We start from the raw sequence: 24,813 nt of genomic DNA on the forward strand, positions 1-24,813 counted from the left end.
ATTGTGATACTTTTATGATAGGCTAGACCATTTTTGTTGTTGTTGTTGAAGGGATGTGTACTTTTGGACTTTGGGTTAGGAAAATAGTGAATATTTCACGTTTAGCTTAAGAAGCCACACCAGTAGGATCATGGAAAGTAGTGGTGTTTGGCATGATTTAGACTGTGTGGGCCTGGATGGCACAAAAGTTTTCAGAGAAGGTGTTACCATGTGGTCTAGAGACACTTCTTGTGACATTTTCTTGAATAATATGCCCCTTTCTGCCCTTTTCCAAAATATTTGACTGAGGCAAAATTGATTTTGGATTCATTGAGTTTACAGATGAGGTTTCAAAATAGCCTAGTGTATATTGTGTCTTATGGATATTAGTAGCCATGTTTATGCAGATGTATATGAAAGGGAACAAGAGGGTCAAAAAAAGTTATAAAATGTAGAATTTGAGCAGAATTGAGGCACCAGAATGTGGAATGGGAATAAATCTAGTACTCAAAGAACTAAACAGAATACAGGAAATCCTTATGCTGAATGGAATAGAGGGAGTGGTTACCTCAGAGCAAGATCCCACTCAACTAAGGTTCTAACTTAAATGCAAGAAAAGCTCAGGATCATGTGTGGTGATGACAGCCTTTATTCCCAGGGCTTAAAAGGCAACAGGCCTTTGCGTTTGAGGCCCATCTACTCTACAGATCATGTTTCTGGTCAGTCAAGCTTAGACAGTGAGAGAAATTATTGAGAACAGAAAGCTGGGGAAGCCATGCTTTCTTGCCATGGCGATAATGATCTAAACTTCTTAAACTGTACACCAGACCCAACTGAATGTTTTACCCAAAGACTTGCTGTGGTCATGGTGTCTTTTCACAGTAATAGAAACTCTAACTAAGACAGTGGATAACTATAGTTTCTTAGGAAATGTTTTGGAGATACGAACTACACAACAGCCTCTTTTAATCAATCTCATTTTCAAAGAGCAGAGAGAATTCACAAGGATAGAGCAAATAAAAAGAAAATAAATGATTTTGTAATGTTGAAGTGAGAGAAATTGAAACAGGTTAAAACTTACAAAAATAATCTAGCAGATGTTGGCAATGAAGCAATATTACAAACTATTTTGATGTAACTTGTACATGATAGCAATATGAATAATGTTCGGCTAAGTATTCTTGCTTATAATACTTTTTAGCAACACTCAGTTTACTTATGTTTCATCTTAAAGTATCTGTGTTGATCTTTTTTTCTTAATGTGCTCACTTGTATCTTTACTTAAAAAAGACTTATACCACTAGAGTACATTTTCTTTATATAAAGGTTATAGAAGGTGCTTTTGTCTTATTATAATCAAAGATACAAAAATTATGTAAAAGTAACTCCTCCCTTTGTATAGATGTGACAACAAAGGATGCTTAGTAGATTTTTGAAAGCAATCACTGAGTTTAAAACCTCAATGCTACCAATCAAACCACTATCTAAATACAGGACAACAACATTCTATTTAGTCCAATAACACTTTGGATTATGATAATATTAAGGTGTACCATCATCCTGTCCTTATTTAAATAATCAGAAATGCTAGCTTTTTAAGTCCATGATATAATAATATATCTTAGCATCTTCAAATAATATAAGTCCCACCTAACAAAGCTATCAGCCCTTTTCTTATAATACAAACCAAAATCCCATGCTTGTTGCTCAATTGTATGGAAATTTGTTTTAAAGAGAGACTAAGAATGAAAAGGTCAACTAATAGATGGGATTGTGACTGTTAGCTATTCTTTTTGGAAAAAAAAATCCCTGAACTTCAATTTCTTCCTAATGGTAAAGTTCAGGAAAACTGCTAACACATTTGCTTGTATTATTGTAAGTTTATTCATCAAGAACATCTATAAACTTCACTAAGAAATAGGGTGAAATGATTCTAAAAACTTCTGTTACTCAAAAGCTCTATTGATATTATGAAGAAATGCCAGTTAAAGAGAATGGAAACCTAAGCATCTGCATCAAGAAGCAAATGCTCATGATTCACGGTATGAATGATAGAGTGGTGAAAGGAGAGACACTGTAGGCAACATGCCCCTCACTCAGCACTCCACTTCCCTGCTCTCCTGAAGAGTGTAGAGTAACTGTGGGACTTCATTCTGCTCACAGCAGGACTGCCATATGCTCAAAGAAGTCCATGGAAGAATGGCAGCTTGCTGCAAAGATGGGTGCAAGTGCCTTGAAATAACTCTGAAGAAGATAAAAACGTCTTGAACATGGTGTTCTTTTCCTGCACTTTAAAAGGCAGAGGACTTTCTTTGGCATAAATTTCAAACACTAGTGGAAGTTCTAGTCATTTTGTATATTTAGCAAGAAAATGAAGGAAAAAATAAAAACCAAAATTACATTTTCTCGGTGGCCTTTTCTTTCACAGGTAGACTAAGCGATGGTAAATCTTTGACCGAATGCTTTACACATAAAATATTTTAAATTCTTATTTTACAGTTAACTTCATCATTTTGTTTTATTTGAGGTTTAATTATTTCCTCTGCCTTCTGAGATGAAGAATACTTAGGTCTCCCTGTTTGCTAGAAAGTCACTACATAAAACGGGGCTCAAGCTCAATAAATCTTCATGATTCAGCCTCTTCACTGCTGGAACTAGACTTATACACAACAGTCCCTAGAATCCCTTTCTAATGTTCAATTCAGTAAATATTATTTTATTATACTTTATCTAATTTTTACAAAATAATAAATGATAAGTGAATATTTAAAATTAAGCAAAAAAAATAACCAAATGAAATCATATTGTTAGCTATAGTGGTGTGTTTAAAATCTGAAAAAATGAACATGTATGAAACAAGCATTTATGAGACAATGGAGTTATTTCAAAAATGTTGGGTGCCTTAAAGACCTCCAGCAATAAATACAAGAAGTCTGGGTCATCAGAAACTATAAACTCTGCATGGGTCCAACTGTACAGCATGCTTGAGAGGTGACATTCTATTAAAATACAAATGAATACTCCCAGATTGTTTATTTGCAGATGAAATAACTTTCACTATCTAATATTGCCATAAGGTCCTTTGACAATCAGAATATTTATACATCTTTAAAATGTAGATAAGCTTGTTACCGAGTAAATTCTAACATTTTTCCTTATTTCACTCAAAGAGTAATTTATTCAGCAAAACATCAAAAATTTTCACAACCTAAGAATATACTTAGTATTATGAATGATGTTGTTTGATACTGTAATAAATGTGATAAAGCATAATGAAACAGAAGAGTGGATGCTTACACAATCTATAACTATGTATTTAAATAAGAAATCATGCTGCTTTGCATTTTTGACTACTATAAAACAAAATAAACATAATTTTTTCATGTAATAATGTATATAAGAATGTATAAGAGAAAAATTAACAAGTAGAATATATTACAAAAGTCTTATATAACCAGACCTTTTGTTATATATTTTCATATCTGCCCTATTTATGCTTTAATATTGTTTTAAATTCAACGTGTTCTTTAGTTTCACACGTTATTATGACGGAAGTCATGAAGGAAAAAATAATTTGACTGTTAAAAGATTTAGGTGTCTATTGAAAATATTAATTTGATAATTAATATTTTATGTATTTTACTGTTTTATTATGATTTATAAGTTAGACTTCCAGTGCTTTGAAACATAAGAAACAGAATTGTACTTTTTCTTTTGTTATTTTATGTAACAACATATTGAAAGACAATAATTTCTATGTTTATAATTTAGAGTAGAACTCCAAGTTATGCACCAAAATATGATTTTGCATTGTTGTTGTTCATCAATTTACAAACTGGTTTTACCCGTAAAATTATAGTGGATGTCAGAACTTATTCCAAAGACCAATGGATTACCACTAGTACTGCATTATGCTCTTACTTTATTAGTGCTATTATGTTTTAGTTGAAGACAAGATCTCTGAATGAGTTCATACAATAGTCCTGCCAGTGTACGTTGCTTTCTCTACATGATAGTCATATCGTTACTAAGTAGCCCCACTCTCATTACCTTAAGGAGTTGAAACTTAGAATAATGGATTCTACTGTGATACTATCAAGATGTCCTCTCTCTTGGAGCACATCAGTTGGTTGATTCACACTGAATTTGTAGAACCATAATCTAATATATAGAATACTTCCCACTATTAACTGTTATTTGGATTCATGTATGTATTAATAAAATGCCTGTTCTCTGTTTATTTAATCTCATTCAAATTCATCCTTATGTTATTTTTAATTAGATAGTATTTCCTCCTAGTCTTAAGCAGTCAATTAATTAAATAGTTTTTGACTGTCTCAGGACAAATATTCTGTTTCTTCATACATTTACACCCTTCTCTGCCTATGGGTTGAACTTCAGGTGTGCTAAGCCTTACATTCTTTCCCTCAAGAAGCTCAAACTCTAAGTAATGTATGAGCTCAGAGCATGCCTTAATTTTCATTTGGTTTTTAGCAAATGGCAAAAAATATTCACTCTCAGTTTTTTTATCACCAAAAATCCTTTGTTGATTTCCCAAATCAGAAAAACCAGCCTATATCACGCAGTTCATATATGATTTTGATACAGTGCATATACATATTAGGTCATTAGTCACTTCCTTTTCATGTTTCATTATGAATTTAATCATGAAGGTCCTCCTAATTTTTCTTCAAAATTAAATATTCCAAAGTCAAGAGAACAGAGGAAAAATATAATGGAAAGGAGGAAAAAAAGGGAGAGATTATGCAGGGGATTAAGCATGTCAAGGGAAAGAAAAAGAGAAAAGAGAAAGATGAAAACTCAAAGAAAGATTTCCAGAAAATAAAGGTTAAGCAAATTAATAACTAATTCAATAAACTAGAATATAGTAGTGAAGTAAGTAGAAAAAATAAAATTGTTCTTGTCTACCCTCAAGTGTAATCTCTCCTATGAGAAGAGAAAAGATACACTTGAATTCTAATTAGACATCTTACGGAACTTAAGGCACAGATGTTAGCATTGGGCCCTAGGAAAGTGGACACAAGGCTGATTTCTTATGCACAAGATAAGCAGAGAGAAAATTCTTAACATGTTTTTCTGAGAGCAATAATCACCCTATTCTTGTTTTTTATGATCTCATCACAAAGGCAAAGACAAGATGATGAATAGGTTTTAAATCAATATATACTATCGGATGGAGTGAAAAATTTTAGAATAAAAATGATGATATCATGCATACTGAAGGAAAATTTTACATACAAATTGTCTCTTCCTTAGCCTAATTTTGAATATGTGTTATTTTACACTTGTCAGGTCCAATTGACTGATCATTTGTGTGTGTGTGCGTGCACAGGCATGTGTGTGTGTGTGTGCATGTGTGTGTGTGTGTGTGTGTGTGTGTGTGTGTGTGTGTGCACGCACACCCTAATGAGTGTCTCTTAGAAAATATTTTATGTTTGCCCGGAAACCGGGAAAGGGAATAACATTCGAAATGTATATAAGAAATACTCAAGTTAATAAAAAAAAAAGAAAAAAAGAAAATATTTTATATCAGAAGTTTTTAGCAAGTTTTCTAGGGACTGAAAGCTTCTCATTCTCAGCTATCTTGCCACACTCTGCTTAAATATTTTGTCATTTTAAAAATTACAAATATTCACAAGCACCTGATCTATTACCTAAAAATGTTGTACTAGACTTTCTCATAAAATTTTCCCTTAACTTCTTATGACAGACGCTAAGACACATCACACAGGACACATCACACGAAACAGACCATTCACACTTTATCATCATCATCTGTACGCCTTAGTCAATTTGTAGTTCTTTCTTCTTTTATAATAGACAAATACTCTTTCAGTTCCATTTTATCATCATATCTTTTCCTCAAAGATACAGATGATATCTAATATTCATATATGACATCATCACATGATTATCAAGAGGTAAAATTTGCAATAAAATCTACAACTGATTTCTGGAGGGAGGTTATTTGGCATCCATCAAAACACAGTTAAGGAATCTATAAAGTTCATTTTTCTATGTGATGATGCCAATGAAGTTTAAACCAGAGGAAACTGGAACAATACCTGTATACTCTTCAAAGACAAAACAATATATAAAAACGCTCTTTGTTACCTGACAATATTAAAATACATTTACAGGACACCATATAATTTAATGACATGCACATATTCAGTCCCAAAGAGTTATTTGACACAGTAGATATTCTGTTATACTAATGATGCCTAATTAGTATTTGAATAAAGTTTTTGTATAAGTGAGAGCCCTTTTTCTATATAAGGTTGTTTATATAAAGTAACCGTGTTTAATGCCCTGGGCTCACAGAGACTGAAATGGCAGGCACGGGGCCTGCGTGATTCTGCACCTGGTCTTGTGCACATATGTTAGGGCTGTGAGATTAGTGATCTTGTGAGAGTCCTAACAGTGAGAGTGGGTCTGTCTCTGATGCTTTTGTATGCTATTGAGATTCTTTTCTTTCTATTGGATTGCCTTGGCCATTCTCAATATGAGAGCTTTTGCTTCTACTGTATCTCCCTTTGTCCACTCTTGGAACCCTGATCTTTTCTGAAGAGGAAATGGAGGGTGAGTAAATCTGGAGAAGAGGGGAGGTGAGAGGGTCCAAAGGAAGAAACAAGACATGATAATTAAGACTTCCTGTTTGAGAAAAGAGTATTTTTTTTAAATCAACAACCTGGTGCTTTATCATTTTACTTGAATATTCTTTTGTTTGTTTGATGAGTTTACTTGTAAAGAATGTTAAAAGTTAAAATTCTTGCTTTTGTTTTTAATAAAATGGTTGATCTGAATGAACTGTGATACAGAGATAGGCAGTCTTCTCTCAAATCTAAAGTGAACAAGTACTATTTATTATATACAGGGTGATTTTTAACCATATTTTCTTTTAAGCTTTAGTTTTAAATAAGAAATTCAGCTTCCTCTGTGCTACACAACTGATTGTCATTTTAATAAGAATATAACACCTTTTGGTATGAACACTCATTAAAAGTACTATTAAAGAATTGCTGTGTTCTGCAAAATCAACCCAAGTGATGACTGGAAAACCTCATATCACACGCTTCTCTGCACACATTGTTTAAGTTATCTTTTAAATTTACACTGGGAAGTACAAAAAACTGTTTAATGATCACTATTCATATATATTGTATAATATATATATTATACAATGAACGTCTCTGATCAATAGATTCAAATTTTTTTAATTATTGAGGGTCTGGACAAGCACCAGCATTGTGAATTAATAGATGATGGTAATTACCATTTCATGGAAACTATATATCATTATGCTATGATCTCTAAGAAAATAATATTAAAATAAATGAATAAGCAATATATCATGTCTAACTTACTATTACTACAGAATGATGGATCATTTCTTGAGAAAGAATACCCAATTATTTCCATAAGAGTTGCTATAATCTTTTTTATTTTTATAGAATGTTTTCTAAAATGAAAATTAATGAATTAATGAGAATGTGTAATATTCATTGCAGGTCCTCCTATAGCCTGTCAAACAGGCTATGTATTTTATAAATATTATGGTGTAGTAATAAGTTACCTGAGATAAAAAATGAAGAAACGAGCAAACACAGTAAGTTCTATTATATTGTTACATACTTATGTTCTCATTTTGTCAATTTTTAGTTGTCCTTGTGTAGGTGTATAATATAGTGTTACTGTAGCACCATTAGAAGTAGTGCTAGGAAGTATTATGAATAAATAAAATTTGAAATAATTTTAAAGTATATCTTTTAGTTAACTCAATTCTAAACCATTTTTAGATATGACTACATGAATGTAATTTTAACTACCAATATATGGAATTTAAATATTAAAATTATCCCTTATATTTAAATTTATTTATGTTAACGTGATTTTACCTTTAAAATAGCTCATCAATTTTATTTATTTTGGTTATTGATTTATATTTTTATTCAAACAAGTTATCCATTCAAAATAATTTCTATGTGTATTAGTAATTAAACCAATTTTTGAGATGTGCCTTAATGTGTTTTTTATTTAAGATTTTTTAATATAGGGAGGGGGAGGGGAATAACAATCAAAATGTAAATAAGAAGCACTCAAGTTAATAAAGAAAAAAACCTGAAAGATTAAAAAAATGATTTTTTATACAATGTTTTTTTATTTTTTTCTCTGTCTTTATTAAATTGGGCATTTCTTATTTACATTTCAAATGTTATTCCCTTTCCCAGTTTCCAGGCCAACATCCCCCTAACCCCTCCCCTCCAACTCCCCTTCTTTGTGGGTGTTCCCCTCCCCATCCTCCCCCATTACTGCCCTCCCCTCAACAATCCTGTTCACTGGGGGTTCAGTCTTAGCAGGGCCAAGGGCTTCCCCTTCCACTGGTGCTCTTACTAGGCTATACATTGCTACCTATGAGGTTGGAGCCGAGGGTCAGTCCATGTATAGTCTTTGTGTAGTGGCTTAGTCCCTGGAAGCTCTGGTTGGTTGGCATTGTTGTTCATATGGGGTCTCAAGTCACTTCATCTCTTTAAGTCCTTTTCTTTCAAGTTTTATTCAGTCTTCTTTAATTAGTTGAAACACAATCCATAGAATATTCTCTGACTTTATTTCCAAACACATTGTTTCCTTCTACCTATTAATGTATATTATAGAAAATAGAATATTTAAAATGATTTTTAAAATAAATTTCAGCTCCTTTTACAGATGTATAGACTACTCAGATATCAGTGATTGACTGGGGAAATGAGAAAATGGGAGACTCTTCAGATGGGCAAGGGAAGTAAATACTTAAGAAATAGACCATAAGGGGTTGGGGATTTAGCTCAGTGGTAGAGCGCTTGCCTAGCAAGCGCAAGGCCCTGGGTTCGGTCCCCAGTTCTGAAAAAAAAAAAAAAAAAAAAAAGAACCATGCAGTGGCAAACGCTACTGGTCACACGTATCAGTACTTTCCTGTACAATTCCATATATGAACAAGATGGGATCCAGCCCACATACATACAGACACCAAACACAGACAATATTGCAGACGCCAAGAACTGCATATTGACAGGAGCCTGATGTAGCTGTCTCCTGAGGCTCTGCCAGAGCCTGACAAATACAGGGTGAATGCTCACAGCCAACCATTGAACTGAGAAAGGGTACGCATTGGAGGAATTAGAGAAAGGATTGAAGGAACTGAAGGGGTTTGCCACCCGTAAGAATAACAATAACAACCAACCAGAGCTCCTAGGTACTAAATCACCATCCAAAGAGTACACATGGACAGACCCATGGCTCCAGCTCTATGTGTAGCAGAGGATGGCCTTGTTGGGCACCAATGGGAGGAGAAGTCCTTGGTCCTGCCAAGGCTCAGTGTTCCAGTGTAGGAGAATGTCAGGGCGGAGAGGCAGGAAAAGAGGTGGGTGGATGAGTGGGGGAACACCCTTATAGAAGAAGGGGAGGGGGAGGGAATAAGAGGATTATGGACAGGAAACCACCAGGAAAGGTGATAACATTTGAAATGTAAATAAAAATATCCAATAAACAAAAGAAACCAATGAGAGTAAAAAATTAGTTAAGATGAATTTAGTACATGTTGATAAAACAACTATTATGAATTAAATACTTTAGCATGCAATCATTTTACTCTCTTTCTTTTCTGTGTCTTATACAGTCCTCTGAACCTGCATGTCTCATCATTTATTGTGGTAAAGGAAGCAAAGTGATTATTCAAGATCGAAATCCTAAGCAAGGAGAACATAACGAGGTCTCAGCCGAGTTTTCTAATCCTTAAGTTCATCGTATACAGCGCTTTATGTTACTTATCATAGTCGGAATGGTCAACAAATTATATAAGAAAGTATTCGAAATTTATACCTCGGGGGAGTATAAAGAACCTTGATAAATATGTATTTTAAGATTATTCATTATTTTAAAAATTGATATAGAAATGGACATAGCGAGGCCCAAAAGTTTTTCAAATAAAATACATATAGGTAAGCCCTACATGACCAAGGACAAAACGCCATGCTACATTTCAATTTGCACAGTATTGCTGTATTTGTAAGTACTATGTATGTTAACTAAGATATCTCAATTTATTTCCACTATTAAAATGATATAAAATAGCTTCTGGTGATTATAAGTGACCAAAATAAAATAACTGCAATATGAGTACAAAGCAACAATAAAAATTAGAAATATCAGAGTACAAAATAATATTAATTTACGGATATTCAATAAACTACACTACAGGGGACTCTCCAGTGTTTATCCTTTAGCAGAGAGTTAACCTCAGCAAAACAGCATGCACTGTACCACATTTGTATTTGTTCAAATGAAATTGATAACCTTTGTTTAATTAAAGGTTTCTTTTGAGTTTCAAATTATGTACAAAGCCTATAATATGGCATTTAATGTTTATAAACTGGGAATTTATATACAAAATAACTAGCAACATATTAGCACAGTGTTACCACAATATTATTTCATTACATTTATTTTCATGAAAGAATTAAAATAGTGACAAAATAAAAAGAGTGGTGCTTTTCTTTAAACCTAACCCAGAAATAGAATATTATAGTAAGCAACAGTCATTTAAAATTTCTCTAATTTAAATGAATATCCTTGGTAGCTATATTGTAAATATTTGTTTAACAGATCTTTTAAAAATACATCTTTGGGAGCAAAATTACACCGTGAAAAAATAGATGCAGCAAGAAGGACCATTATTTCTTTCAATATCTTATCCTAAGTGATTCTGAGACTGCATAGATAAGTATTACAGTTGAGACTTTTCTATGCATGTCTCAATAGCAGATTTTGATTATATAGACTAATGATTTAGGGATATCAAGTCCCACTTGGGGGGAGAAGAAAGCAAACACAAGGGGGAGGGAAGGAGGGAAAGGGGAGGGAAAGAAGATGGATGTGGGAGGAGACGGGAACATGATCTGGTGTTCGGTGGGGGAAAAGGACTGAAGCCCTGAGGGCCAGCAGAAAGAATGGAAACAGGTGACCTCAGGAGAAAGGTTTGGAGGACGCTCTAGAATGCACCAGAAACCTGGGAAGTGAGAGTCCCATGACTCAAAGAGGGGGGACCCTAGATGAAATGCCCTACAGTGGGGAGAGGGAACTTATTGAACCCACCTCCAGCAGAGAGACAGGGCATCATGTGAGGAATGGGGTTGCTATCCTACAGTTAAAGCTCTTACTCATAAATGTTCCTGTCTGATAAAAATGCAGGGATGGAAACAGAGAAGAGTCTGAGGTAAAGAAGGTCCAGCAACAGGCCCGAAATAGGATCCAGCTCAAAAGGAGGCCCCAAGCTCCGACATCATTACTGAGGCTATCGGGCGTTCACCAAAAGGAACCTATCATGACTATCCACCAAAAGACCCAATAAGCAGCTGAAAGAGTCAGATGCAGATATGTGCACCCACCAATGAACAGAAGCTGCTGACCCCCGATTGAATTAGGGAAAAATTGGAAGAAGCTGAGGAGGCGGGCAATCTCAATAAGCCTGCATCCCTAAAATCTCTCAGACACTGCATCACCAAGCCGGCAGCATACACCGGCATACATGAGGCCTCCATTACATATACAGCAGAGGACTCCTGAGTTTGGGTTCAGTCAGAGAAGATGCCCCTAACCCTCAAGAGACTGGAGACTCCAGGAAGTTTAGAGGTCTGGTTGGGGGGTTGGATGGGCACATCCGAGTGGAGACAGGGATGGAGGAGGAGGTATCGGATGTGAAACAGTCAGGGGTTTGACCAGGATTGGAGTAAAATCTGGAGTGTAAAAATAAATACAATTTAAAAATTTAAAAAAGAATCAAAATTACACTTGTCTGGTTAAAAGGAAGAAAGTGCTTCGAAGAATGGCTTGGAAACCACAACTAATCAAAATGCGACCTTGCAGAGCCCAGTCCCAAATGGTAGTTCTACAAAAGAAAGGTCAGGTCAGAAATTCAGTAAGAATAAAAAGTGTTCTATGAGATTGTGTCTCCTAGGATTACGAAAGCCAATCCTAAGAAGGCTCACTAACATGTCCACTTAAATATTAACTCAACAAGGACAACAATTGACTATTGACTATGTTGGACAAGAAATTCTCATGAGATCCAATACCACACAAAACAGCTAAGCAAGTCAGGAACAGTGAGAGAGGAAAAGTAGTCATCCCTGGGGCACAGCATATGAGTTTACAGTTCAATATTAAAGCCTCATCCCTGAATATGTGCATATAAGTAATGCTATACATACTGCGCAACTTGAGTTTATGTATTTAGGAATATATGTGTATGTATGCATATATATATATACACATATATACACATGTAAAATAGTATATATGCATATATAACATACACATACATATACCATATATAGTTTTAACACATTGATAATATATATACTATATACTGTATATATATTTACACACACACAATATATATATATACATATACCAATCTATGTATACTATATATAGTATATATACTAATTATTTATATACATACATATACATGTACATATATACTATGTATGCAAATAATCAGTAAATATGTATGTGTTTATGTATATAACAATTACCAAAAAGAGGTCATGAATTTGAAAAAGGTCAGGGAATTACTTTCGGGGCAGGAGGATGATAGAGGGAAGTGGGAAATAGCGTAATTATATTATAATCCTCAAAAATAAAATATATAATTGAACATATTTAAAGAGAGAAAATGCTGTGTTAGACAAACAAAAAGAAAATACATTTGGAAGTCTAAATGTAGATTTAAGAAAGGAAGGAAGGAAGGAAAAAAGGAAGAACAGAAGGAAGGAAAGGAGGAAGAAAGGAAGGAAAAAGCTATACTGTTTATTAGAGTTGTAGGAGACAAATGAAGAGACTGAGGCAATAGTCATATTATAAGCTCCCACACCATCAATAAAGGTTTGCCAAACAGAAGTGATTTGTGTTGAGTTAATTATTTTAAATGATTCAAGCTCACTACCACATGTTCCTTATTCTATATAGCCATGGATGTTATAAAATATTCTCATCAAACCAGACTCATTTCCTCTATGTATTTCGTCAAAAACAGACTTTTGAAGGTGGGAGCCATGTTATTCATGCCCCGTAAAAACTACCCTGTTTCCCAGGAAACACAGATATATAATATGAACTGAATTAATTTATTTTTTTAAGAACATGTATTTGATATCAACCAAACACCATTTAAGTATTTGGAGTTGTTAGAAACAGTTATTGAAGAGTTTTATTGTCAGAAAATGTGCTATTATTTTAGGGTTTTCAAATCAATACTCAAATAGAATAATAGGAGCACTTTACTCCCAAAGTAATAGAAATGGTTAATGTTCGCCTCATCATATTAGTAACTTTGTCCTAAAAATATCAACTACAGTGGACAAATAGAATCAATGGAAGAATTATCAGATATTAGAGCTACAGTGAGATCAAATTTGATCAAATTTAATTTGGTAGGAATGTAAAATTTTAATTGGCTGAAAATAATTATGGATATAGCAAATGAATGCCTTCTTATAATCATTTTTCTATTGGGTCAACATAAAAAAAATGAAGAGTATTCCAAAGACAGATTGTGTCTCAGAATAAGTAGTGTCTAAAAATCATTTTAAAATTGATGTAGGAAACAAGTCTTTTAAACTGAACTGAAAGATTCTAACATTAGCTGAGACATGTTTTCAGATCTAACACGGGAATTCTCTTGATGATAAATTTTATAATAATAATTTTACTGTTTATGGAAAATCAATTTACTACTACTACTTACTCTAATAATTTATCTTTTCTATTTTAATTCTGATTAGTTATTACTCTAATGTCTACAAACTATTGGTGTTAGTTCCACTGTTTTTTACAAAAGATGATGGGAAATTTAAGCAAGATTTCATTTTCATAGTATTTTATTTATATGGTAGACCTCATAAGTCATCTTGTCTCCTGATTTTTTAAAATTATCCTCATTGTAATGTAGTTTGGTACCTGCATTAATAGGATTTTTTTCAGTAAATTTAAATGATTTTCTTCTTTTCTTATTAATAGTAGTATTTGTAGTCAGATTTCAATAGAGAAACAAGGTGATGACAATATACTGCTTTAAAAGAAATTACTGGATGATAAAATTTTACTTTAAAATATATGATTTAAAGAATTATTGCAAGTTTATCCAAGATAAATTAAAGTATGAATAGGCTTCTTTCTGAAATGTAGTTTGCTTGATTTTCTTTTCTATTAATTTATGTCACCAGAACTTAATTTCTCTGAATGAGTGCTCAAAATCATTTTTAAAAATTATGTATATTATGGTATATGCAAAGCATTCACATCTACACTAATAAGCCATATACAGATTAAAGAACATATGTTAGTCTGAGTAAAAATTGCTAAGTATACGTGTTACATATTCAATGTGTTCACTAGATGAATATTTCTAATTATGCTCATCTTGATAGAATTGAACTCTTCATTTTCTTTGACACTAGGGAGTTTTGTTATCTATATTTAAGTATTTTACCACATAGAAAGATAAAAAATCTGATTGCTGTTTTTCCTAACCTATCTAAAGTTACATGCTCTGAGTTGAAATTTTTATAATATATTGTCTCTTAAAGTAAAATATAAGTTAATTGTTATTTTATTTTTGGATTCATAACACCAAGTATAGCTATTATAGTTTTCAAAATTAAAATAATATATTGGTACAATTGTATGAGAGACAATAATTCATTTAAAATTGTATCCTGAAGGTGTACAAAGAAAGCACCAGATATGATTTCAGCTTTACAAAATGTTCAATTTTCTTAGTTGCTAATTTACACTTCAAAATTATGCAAATACTGAGAATCCCTATATTGTACAGATTCTGTGTATGTATGTATGCGCACTTATTTATAAAAATGGTTGTTTTATATTTTATTTCTTAAAATTGTTTGGGATGGCAAGTAATAAGGGCAGGTATTTAACTCTCACTTGAGTTAACTCTTTTAAAAATGCTCTGTTATACTGTTAACCCTCCCTGTAAATCAATTGCATTGGAGTTTGGTTTCTTTTTAACTTCTCTTCTTCCAATTTATTATAATTTAGTTCTTTTTATCTGCATTGTTCAGCTACTTCAAATTATTATTTTTAAGTTGGCAAAAAAACATAAGATAAAGAGGAAGGCATCTGAAGGACATAATATTTCCTTCATTTTCTACACCTTGGCTCTCTTACAACTCATTCTCTAGTTAGAATCATCACCAAATATAGCTTTGGCTGTAACTAAATGGGCGCAAGTAAAATAACATCGATACCTCTATGAGTAACAACTGCAAGTTCTTTAGTTCTTTCTATCTGTTCAGCATTTCGTGGTCTTCTGCTTGTACTTTGTGTATCTGCTTGATGAGGAGAAAGCTGGTCCTCGGATGTGTTGGGATCCAGACCTGAATCACTGAGACTCCTTACTTGCACTCGCTGTTCCTCGGAAAGTCTATGGCTGGTGACAGCTGTAACACTGGATACAGTAACATCTGCAGGTGTGTTAGCAACAGTGGCAGTCCTGATATGCTTCTCTAACTCACCAATGGAGGCAGTGAGGGTCAATGGAGAAGAACCTGTGGGACACAGTAGCACTAGATGCTAACTCTTTCTTTTAAATTTTATAGTTTTTTGATAAGTTTAATAAATTATATTTTCTACTATTACCTTAAGGATAATAAACACGATGAGGTAAAACACAAGCACAATACTAAACTATGAAGTACAATGGAACCCCAGAATATTTTTTAATCAAACTATGAAAGTTATTACACATAAAATAAAACATCCTAACAGAATACATTAAGGCAGATGAAGGTAGAAGAAAATATTCCTTATGGGTCCCTCAGTCAATGTTTTGTTTTCTTTTGAGGTCATCAGAGGAATTTGAGCAGATGAAGTTTTGACAGAATAAACCATTATGTAACCACACTTTTCTCAAAATTATGTTTTGAATAATTTGGTTTCATACCAGTTCAAATTTCTGGGAAAATAAAAACTTTTACATTGTAAAACAAGCAAGTGATAAATTGAAATCAAAGAATGAATAAAAAGCTGATGGAAAACTGAGACTAAAAATTGTTATGTATTAATATTCATCCCAATCTCATTTGACAGGCAAGTTTCCAACCTGGTAAAGTATTCAAGGTCACGAGATACTTCTTTACATGTGTTTCTATGCTCTCTAAAATTAGTTAAATAATATCTTTCACATGTAAAGCTAAATTTTTAGGTAGCAATTCTTAATTGAATAAAATGAAACAAATTATTTTATTTAGTGGAAATGAGCAAGAAACAATGGACTCATTTAGAAGGTCAGAGGCCTTAAATGAATAAAATTAAACAACCGAATTTATTTAGTGAAAACAACTAAGAGCCAATAGAATTATTTATAGGGACATTATTTTTAACTATATATTTCTACATATTTATATTTCATTATATTACGTAGCTAATTTATAAACATGCATTTATATATGTATCTTGCCACTGTTTATTATAATTGTAAATATTGAACTACCCAATTCTCTTTATTGATTTGACAAAGACTCTTCACTTAGCATCTAGAAGGGTTGTATTTTATAGATATGGCCTGTTTCTTATGGAGTAAGAAACAATCTTATTATAAAGGTACTGAACTTATTGAGAATATAGTTAAAAGAATCTACATTCTTAACAAGGAAATAATCATTCAATTTTGTGACCTGATATATTAATAAAGACTGAAAGGTTCACAGAAGGTTTCTGACTATTGCACAGGGTGTCGTTTCCCTAATTTCTTTCTCAGCCCATTTATCCTTTGAGTAGAGGAAGACTACTGATTTGTTAGAGTTAATTTTATATCCAGACACTCTGCTGAAGTTGTTCAGCTGTAACCACTCTCTGGTAGAATTTTTGGGGTCGATTATGTATACTATCATATCATCTGCAAGTGATATAGTGACTTCCTCTTTCCTAATTTGTATCCCTTTGATTTCCTTTTGTTGTCTTATTGCTCTTGCTAGAACTTCTAGGTATATGTTGAATAGATAGGGGAGAGTGGGCAGCCCTGTCTTGTTCCTGATTTTAATGGATTCCTTCAAGTTTCTCTCCATTTACTTTGATGTTGGCTATTTTTTAAGGGTCTGAACTCTTTTAAAGTAAGGAACACATACTTTACTTTCATATATACTCCTCAATATTTTGCCTTTCTGACTACTGTTTTTAATTAGATCTTTAATACAAGCAGATACACGATTGCTTTTCCACTCGAAAAGAATAAATAAAACCAGTTAAATAGTTGATAGAATTCCAGCTATGTTTTTCTTTTCTTACACAGTCCACAAGTATTAGGCATGCTGATTCCATTTGCCTATAACTCAAAAGGTAATATGGGCAAATATGGAGCCCTTAATTGCTAGGCAGAAAAGCAGAAATATAAGTGCCATGAACTACTGAAATATGAATTGCTATATTCACTCTGAAACTCATTAGAGCTTCATAGAAGTTATATAATAATTACATATTGAGACACTAAGGGTAAATTGTACGTGACAATTAACATATTATGTTGAATAATTGATGCATTTAAAAATATTAATCATAAAAACATTAAGTACCTATATCATTGTGTGGAAGTTTCAATCTACTACATACATAATAGTGGTTCAAATAAGTCTGTGCTACTTACTAAAATTAAATTTAACAAGGATATCCTCTTCATATGAAAAATGAAAACTGCTTACAGGACCTTCGTGGACCAATTTGCATGATGTGGCATTTCTGCAAAATGATATTCTAATTTCTATGAAAAATTCTTATAATTTGATTGGGAACTTAATGAAGCTTTCTGTTTTAAAATGACATGAAAGCCAGATTGTTAAGCTAATATTTAAACATTTTTTTTGCTTTACCATAATGCCCAATATTAGATTTGAAATTTTATTTTTAAGTGTGGGGTTTGTGTGTGTGTGTGTGTGTGTGTGTGTGTGTGTGTGTGTGTGCGCGCGCGTGCGCGTGCGCGTGCGCGTGTGTCTTCTGGGCAGGGTACTAAGACATCAGATAGGTGGCAGAGGGATGTCTCAGTTAGGTTCTGGTAACGGAGCTCTGGTCGATTTCATGTACTTTGCAGTAAGTGCTTGCAACCATTTGCCACCTGTACAGCTGCAAGGCTTTTGATTTTTCAATGAATAAATTTAACTATAAACCTGCCATACTAAAGTATGAAAAATAATCGAATCTGTACTCTAAAATATGGGTCTCTAAAACTTCTTACAAAGCTGATCTGACTGAATACACCCACAACAAAGCCATCATGACTAATCTGAAAAAGACTGCATTTGAGTAACAATTTTTTGATGATTCTTATTTTTGGAAACAGGCTTTGATCGTGCCTTTAATTAATCACCAAAACATGTATTGTCCGATTGCACAAACCACTTCCTTTAATCCCCCAGGGCATAGACACTCATCCGGATTCAACTGGGAACTCAAACCTATGTTTGGGATAACTGAGAGAAAGTTCTTTGTGCAAACTACTCTTGGAGGTGTGAGTATCAGATTCTACCGCTGAGCAGTGAGTGGTTTGTAGAGATCATTTACTTCTCCATTACCCAAATATAGCAAGATTTAATGATGAAGCAAGGAAAACTTCATTTCTATGAAACCAAAGTCTGGCCAAGCATGTGTTTCACCGGATATTTATAAATCAGTTATGTCTCACACATTCGATCTCTTCCTTCCATCGACTCACGAGAATGCGAGCAAAGCAGAGGTTCAGGTATTTGAATATGTGCTCGTGGCTCTAGTCCCATCTGTAGATTCATGGCTAGAGCACAACAGGCACTCAAAAATATTGAAAATAAATATAAATGAATGAATGGATTTAATGATAAAGCCTAAAAGAGATTATCGATAAGTAAGATGATTTAAGGGAAATGTGACTACAAATATTCACCACGCAAACGTCACATTTCTCACACTGTCGTGGTGAAAAGGAGTTGGAGTAGCAAACATGTTAACTGTGACCTACAGCTTCAAAAACATAATTTTGAGAAAGTGTGAGATCTGAACATTTAGCAGCGACCCATTAACCGTTATTTTTTTCAGAATGGGATTGAATAATCTGCTGGAATGCTGGGTTTACTTGCAATATTGAGACATCTCTAAAGTGAAGATTAAATAAGATTTTTGTGAGAATACACAAATTAATTCCATTTAACAGAGTTAGACATGAGAATCAAAGTGACTCACTAAGGCAGGGAAACACCCATTTCCATTTTATATTTGTTATTATTTACACCAAACATAATCCAATTAGTATATGAAACAGGTTTTAAGTATGTAAATAGATAATTTAAAAATAAATTCATTTAACATGTTCACACACATAAATGTTTCATGTGGCAAAGACCATTGTTGACAAAATCCTTAGAATGAAGTACATCAAGAAGGCAGGATTTATTATGTAAAATATCTTACTATTAAACCTAGTAGTTCGCTTTTAAAACATGAATTATACTGCACAATTACAAAATAGTTGCTTTTTATAGCAGAGTAAAACATAAAAAGACATACACCCAAATTAAAGGAAAAAAATGTACATCCAAAAAAAATCTGTTCATCACATAAAATAGAAACATATATATAAAATGTGGTTTAACAAATTAGATTGCCTTGTAAGTAGTGAAATTGAGTTATATTTTATAATACTGTTTACAACATGAAGCGTATATAAAATATAAATGTATTATTATTAAGACATTTCTCCATATAACAAAATAAAAAATGAGATGATTTACATATACAAAACATGCTTTTTCAAATAATGAATATGCATCACATTTCAAATCATGAAAATGGAGAATGACGTATGTTACACATGCAAGTTATAAAATTCAGAAATGGCGTGTACAATTTCCAATTTGGATTTATGATGCATTTTAATAAAGTTTATGGTTGTAAAAGTTTTATTATATTAACAATAAATATGTGATATAATAAACACAAGCCATAATAAAAGTATAATTTATAGAATTACAAAATACTATCTTATAAAAAGACTTAGTTTGCAATTCTTTTTTATTTTTTCCAATTCAAAGATTATGACACATTCATTTCTAATTATTATCTAATTCATCAAAATGTTTAAAAAACATTGTACTAAACTGGACTATGGGTCACCAAAAATTTAAAAAATGAATACATTTAATGTGCAGTAACAGTCAAAGAAGATTTTCATAGGTATTTGTTTGAGCATCGCTTTGTGAAGATTTTCTTCCCTGATCCTGTCATTTCTGTAATTTCATTATTTTATTTGAAATATGCCAGGGAAAGTTTTCAAAGTAAATAATAATAATAATAATGACATGTAGTGGTGAAAAATGTAGTAAACATTTAAAGTGAAAGCATGCAAAACAACGACTGCATCCATTTCTCTCCAAACTAAAATAATGCCAAAAGAAAATCCAAAGACTTCTAATTTTCCAATTATATTTGCGTTATCATTTACATATTTTATTAATTTTTGATCATTTGTGTCAATTTTTAGTTTCCTTTTCTCCTTGTATTGAGCATCATTTATAAAGGTTTGCACGGGAAAATTCCAACATGTGAGAACACTACCAAAGTCATTGAACTTGATGTGTAAAATCAAAGGATGCCTCTGCTTTGTTATGTCTGATGGCAGTATTCTTAATAAGCACATTTTAGTTCATAATTTTGCATCCGGAATGGAATAATAGCCATAAGTTCATTGTAGTTGAGATTTTTGCATTTCAAGTGTATTAATAGTCACAAGTTCAAAGCTGTGTCCATTTGGGTTAAATAGTTTGAGTCCATCCAATAATATGTTTACAAATTAGAGAAGTGGGAACTGAAATAAAAAAGTCTTTGAAAAGATAGAAAGCTGTGTTTTATTAATAAACTTCTTTATAACTGTCACTGTCCAGAAGCATTAAACGTTATGATCTAAACAAAAGTAACTAATAAAACAAGTTTAAGAATAATGCTATATTGATCTTATGTAGTTATCTTTTATATTGAAACCTGAAATTAATGTTCAATTTACATTTATGTTCAATCTATTTTTAATTTAAACTTCCTCAATAAATATGAATATAATTTACCCTGGAAATTAAGCAGCAACATTAAGATTTAAAAGTATTGTAGCTTGTGTTTGTTTGTGAAGTGATAAAATGTGGGGAAAATCATGTTGCTTAAACTTTTTTAAAGAAGTGATTGATTAACATGTATCTAATGATATCATGATCTGTTAGGAATATAGGTAAGTACATACTGATTAAGAATGTAATAGAGAACTAGGAAATAAATTTTATTGCTAAATGTTCATGTTTTTAAGTTACCCATATCTTTTATGCTTCATAGCAAATATAAATAAATATTAAGTTTTCCATTGGATTGGCTATTATGCATCAAATACAAACTGTCTTGCTGATACATGTCAAAAATGAACAAATAAAACTTTCACTAAAACTGAAATTCATAAGAATTTATTTAGCAAATTTAGTGACACATCTCTTGAACCCATACTGTCAATAAAATTATCATAAAACCAATATTAAGTTATCTGTGTCAAGTTATTTGACACACAAAATTAATCACATAACCTAAATTATTTAAAATGCTAAGAATTCATTTATCAAGTAACGAGTTTCTTTTGAAAATAGTTGGCAGGAATATTATGTTCATGAGACCATTGTGTTGATCACAATGGTAACATGTTTATATGTAAATATATAAATACTATTATACATAATGAATTTTATCAAAAATAAGTGAAAAAGACTTATTTATAATGCTCAAAAATAGAATCAATAAAATGTTTTTGACAATCTTGAGACTATTACCTTCCTTTTAAATAATCATTTATTGTTTTATGTGTTGATAAAAGTTAAGCTACAATGTAAAAGATAAGCACCTAGTTATTTTGGAAACCCCAACTACACATCATTTGTAGAAATCCACAAAACATGAGTTAGTCTTTGTTATTATTAAGCACAGTTCTCTTCCGAGAAGCCATAATGATGACAATGAAAACCCACTACATAGATTTTGATTGAGAATAATTGCAAGCATAATATGTCTTGTTAAATCTCCCTACAACTATCTTTTAACCTGATAGTTTAAATCTCATCAGATTTAAAGAGATCTTCTCGTCAAATAGAGAAGTATTTGGAATCAATAGTTATCCCCAAACAAAGAAAATGCGGCATTTACTATATATATATATGGAAGTTTCAGGTATTATTATGAAAAAATGCAATATACCATTTTCTGATATGTCATATCTGAACCAGTACCTGTTCTGTTTCTAGTAAATCATATGAAATAATATTAACTTTAAAGCAGACACTATATTCTTTATATATTTATTCTACTCATCCTTAAAATGTAAGTTTAAATATTTACCTAATACTGACCAGAAGATAAATATGTAAAAATGAAAAAAATATGTAAAATGTTTAAATACACAGTTCTCTTCTCCCTCAGAAATGCATACTTTATTCTATAGTTTAAAATTAAATACCATTAAGTTCTTGACTGATAATGTATAAATAATACTAGAAAATTAGACAGGCCCAGGTATGTCCAAAGGATATATGAGGAGATATATCATGCAACTGAGTTTATATTTCACACCCAAGAGTGGAAACATAAGGAGAATGTCATATGCATGCACAAAAAAAGAGGGTATAAAAAGAAAACATTTGATAATTGGAAGTTTTCTTTTATATAGTCTTTTATATAGTCTTTCAAGTTTCCTTTCATTTCATGACACTTGTTTCTAATATACATAAGAAATATATATATATATATATATATGTGGAGAGAGAAAGAAAGAGAGAGAGAGAGAGAGAGAGAGAGAGAGAGAGAGAGAGAGAGAATAAGAAGCATTTCTCTGACTGCTCTCATTGCTACTTAATCCTGAGAAATATCATTGTCTACAGGAATACCTATTGCTTTGTTTCCTTTTCCATGTCTATTCCATCCTGAGAAGAAAGGTGCCCTAACTTTAAATGTGTCTTTTAAAATACACCTTGTGTTATGTTTATACATATTATATGAATTAAAGAAATAAAGCAGCCGATCTCATGTCCACCATTTTCTTTGTGTGTATGTATCCAGATAATCAGATGATAATAAATTGTTTTTTGTAGGTTTAAGTGTTTTCCACTCTGTCTATTACTTTCTGTAAGGTATGAGTACTATAGAAATGCAATCTTGACTTTCCCCTTCAGATTTGTAATTACTTGTTTTCCCCAAGGTAAAGAAATTCTAGGCAAAAGACTATTTAATGATACTGATAAACCTGCTTAACGCAAACATAATCATGATCACTCACAGTTACTCTATGACCAAAAGATCTTGACACTTTAATCACAGCTGAGTGCAAGAGAGGTATGGGTGGATAGGACTGAGGTAGCATACTGGAGGAAAGACTATAATGGGTTTTATTATAGAAAGATTGTTGAGAAACTAGTGAAAATTGTCATAAGCAGTTTGAAATAATGGCAGCTAATGCAAACCCAGGCCCAAACGTTCTTGTTTTCCTGAACCAGAAACTGTGTAAAACATTTGCACATTTTATAATAGAAAATGTATAGTAGGAAAATTTCCTTGAAAAAGTCATTGTATTGAAAATAACATGTAAAGAAGGGGAGGGGGGAGGGGGATGTTTGCCCGGAAACCAGGAAAGGGAATAACACTCGAAATGTATATAAGAAATACTCAAGTTAATAAAAAAAAAGAAAATAACATGTAAGATGGAAATATAACTATAAGTGTTACAGTTAAAGTAAGCATTGCAATGCTAGTTATAAAAATGTCCATACTATACACTAATGGCACAGGTCTACGTGGTTTATATTTAGCATGAATTGTGCATGAATTTTAGATGGAGTGTGGAACAAAGGATATATTATAACTAAAGGATAACTTTAGTTAATAAAAGAAAACAGTGAGAAAGATCACAGAACCAATCAATTTTAACACTGTGACATTGTGTCAATCCTCTTTGACTCTTAATTGTCTAAGAATACAGAGTTTAATCTTTAGGGTAATATATGTTAGTTTATTAGATAGTCTCTCTTTTAAAGGCTCCCTGGAGATGAGATACATTAATTTTAATAGATATGCTTTAATTACAAAGGAATTTTATATAATGAAAAATAGAATATGGACAGTGAACTGTAAATAAAATTGCAAGTTATCTGCCCTTTTGTATCTTTGCAAATATTACAAAAAAAAACGAATTTTGCATTCACTTCTGAGAAAACAATGCTGTACATGTGCAAATATTATTTAGAAAGAGATTCTTTTCTGTCAATCCTTATGTTTGCATTTTAAATATTCTAGGTTTAAAATTACTACATCCACCCTTTCTCTCGTTCCTTCCCATATCCAGACACATATTAAGTACCATATGTAAAACACACACACACACACACACACACACACACACACACACACACACACACACACACACCACCACCACCACCACCACCATCACCACCACCACCACCACAGTATTTTTAGCTCTTTCTATGAAGGCTAATGGTAATATAAATAATAAAAACATGTTTCATATTGTGCTCTCATGGAAAAATGAATGAAAAACTGAACTATTCTGACTCGAAACATTGAAGCTTTTAAATGATGATCATTGCTTTTTAGCTTATAATAGGACAAGATTATTCCTGTTAGAAAATGAAGGAATATTGCTTAGATATAATAATTCAGAAAAAAATATAGCAAGGGAAGACACACACACACACACACACACAC

The 24,813-nt window shown here is 32.2% G+C and overlaps 1 protein-coding gene across 1 annotated transcript in view; it reads right to left on the reverse strand.

Moving 5' to 3' along the window:
* Positions 1 to 24,813, reverse strand: part of Csmd3 (CUB and Sushi multiple domains 3) — a 1,310,498-nt gene that overhangs the window by 820,140 nt on the left and 465,545 nt on the right. Inside the window, exon 7 of the mRNA XM_087559497.1 lies at positions 15,306 to 15,605. Within this exon, the coding sequence (XP_087415623.1) occupies positions 15,306 to 15,605 (300 nt within the window). The remainder of the gene's footprint in view (positions 1 to 15,305; positions 15,606 to 24,813) is intronic.

This window comes from Rattus norvegicus, chromosome 7 (genome assembly GCF_021556685.1).
Source record: "Rattus norvegicus strain SHRSP/BbbUtx chromosome 7, alternate assembly SHRSP_T2T, whole genome shotgun sequence".
NCBI lineage: Eukaryota > Metazoa > Chordata > Mammalia > Rodentia > Muridae > Rattus > Rattus norvegicus.